General features: G+C 63.8%; 1 protein-coding gene across 1 annotated transcript; it reads right to left on the bottom strand.

The window, feature by feature from the left end:
• Positions 1-252: 252 nt before the first annotated feature.
• Positions 253-697, bottom strand: LOC103601188 (histone H3). Its single transcript, XM_008585569.1, has one exon. The coding sequence runs from the start codon at positions 686-688 to the stop codon at positions 278-280; it is 411 nt and encodes a 136-aa protein (XP_008583791.1). The 5' UTR covers positions 689-697; the 3' UTR covers positions 253-277.
• Positions 698-1,029: the final 332 nt, after the last annotated feature.

The raw sequence follows: 1,029 nt of genomic DNA, 5'->3' as shown, positions 1-1,029 counted from the left end.
CGTGCCCAAGACGGCAGCGGCAACCTAGCCAGGCCAGGTAACTAGACCGACCAAACACTACAAGGCTCGAAACAGCGCCCCAGCAATCGGGCCCAGACCTGGCGCCTAGCCCTACATCCCCTGTGGGGAGCCTGACAACTCCCTCCCCGCTCCCGGGAGGTGGCAGCGTGCGCCACGAGAACGCAAAGGGTAAGCGGTGCAGCCTCTTCCAAGTGCTGCTGTGGGTGGCTCTGAAAAGAGCCTTTGGATGTGATGGAACCTCGAAGCGGCCGCGCACTTAAGCCCGCTCCCCGCGGATGCGGCGGGCTAGCTGGATGTCCTTGGGCATAATGGTAACGCGCTTGGCATGGATGGCGCACAGGTTCGTGTCTTCGAACAACCCCACCAGGTAGGCCTCGCTGGCCTCCTGCAGCGCCATCACGGCCGAGCTCTGGAAGCGCAGGTCCGTCTTAAAGTCCTGCGCGATCTCGCGCACCAGCCGCTGGAACGGCAGCTTGCGGATCAGCAGCTCGGTGGACTTCTGGTAGCGCCGGATCTCCCGCAGCGCCACGGTGCCCGGCCGGTAGCGGTGCGGCTTCTTCACGCCGCCCGTGGCCGGCGCGCTCTTGCGAGCCGCCTTAGTGGCCAGCTGCTTCCTCGGGGCCTTGCCACCGGTCGACTTGCGGGCGGTCTGCTTTGTACGGGCCATGGCCAAGCAAAGCGCGAGCTCGCGAGCACGGCAACAGGAAGAGTAGCGGTCCCGCTCCGCCGCAGCGGTCTTTATAGGCACAGGCTTTTCCCGACTGGGCGGAGCAACAATTGAAAGTCCCGCGCTGGCTGTCCATTGGCTGTGATGTCACCCGTCCTAGCGTCACGGGTTGCCTTGGGCACAACCCTCCCTGCGCCCGCCCGCCCTCCCTCCCTCCCAGTCTGCCAACGGTTTTCCTCCCTTGTTTTTCCTCATTCTTTCAGAGTGAAAGTCATTCTTGATCGCGGCTTCGTCAGTTTGCTCCTCAGCCCTTCACTCCTTCAGAGCACGCTACCCTCTTC

Source organism: Galeopterus variegatus, unplaced genomic scaffold (genome assembly GCF_000696425.1).
Source record: "Galeopterus variegatus unplaced genomic scaffold, G_variegatus-3.0.2 Scaffold3622, whole genome shotgun sequence".
NCBI classification, from domain to species: Eukaryota; Metazoa; Chordata; class Mammalia; order Dermoptera; family Cynocephalidae; genus Galeopterus; species Galeopterus variegatus.
This window is presented reverse-complemented; position numbering and strand designations above follow the sequence as displayed.

What these genes read in the sequence shown, in the direction of transcription:
- LOC103601188 (XM_008585569.1), bottom strand. Translation starts at nt 688, where the DNA reads ATGGCCCGTACAAAGCAGACCGCCCGCAAGTCGACCGGTGGCAAGGCC.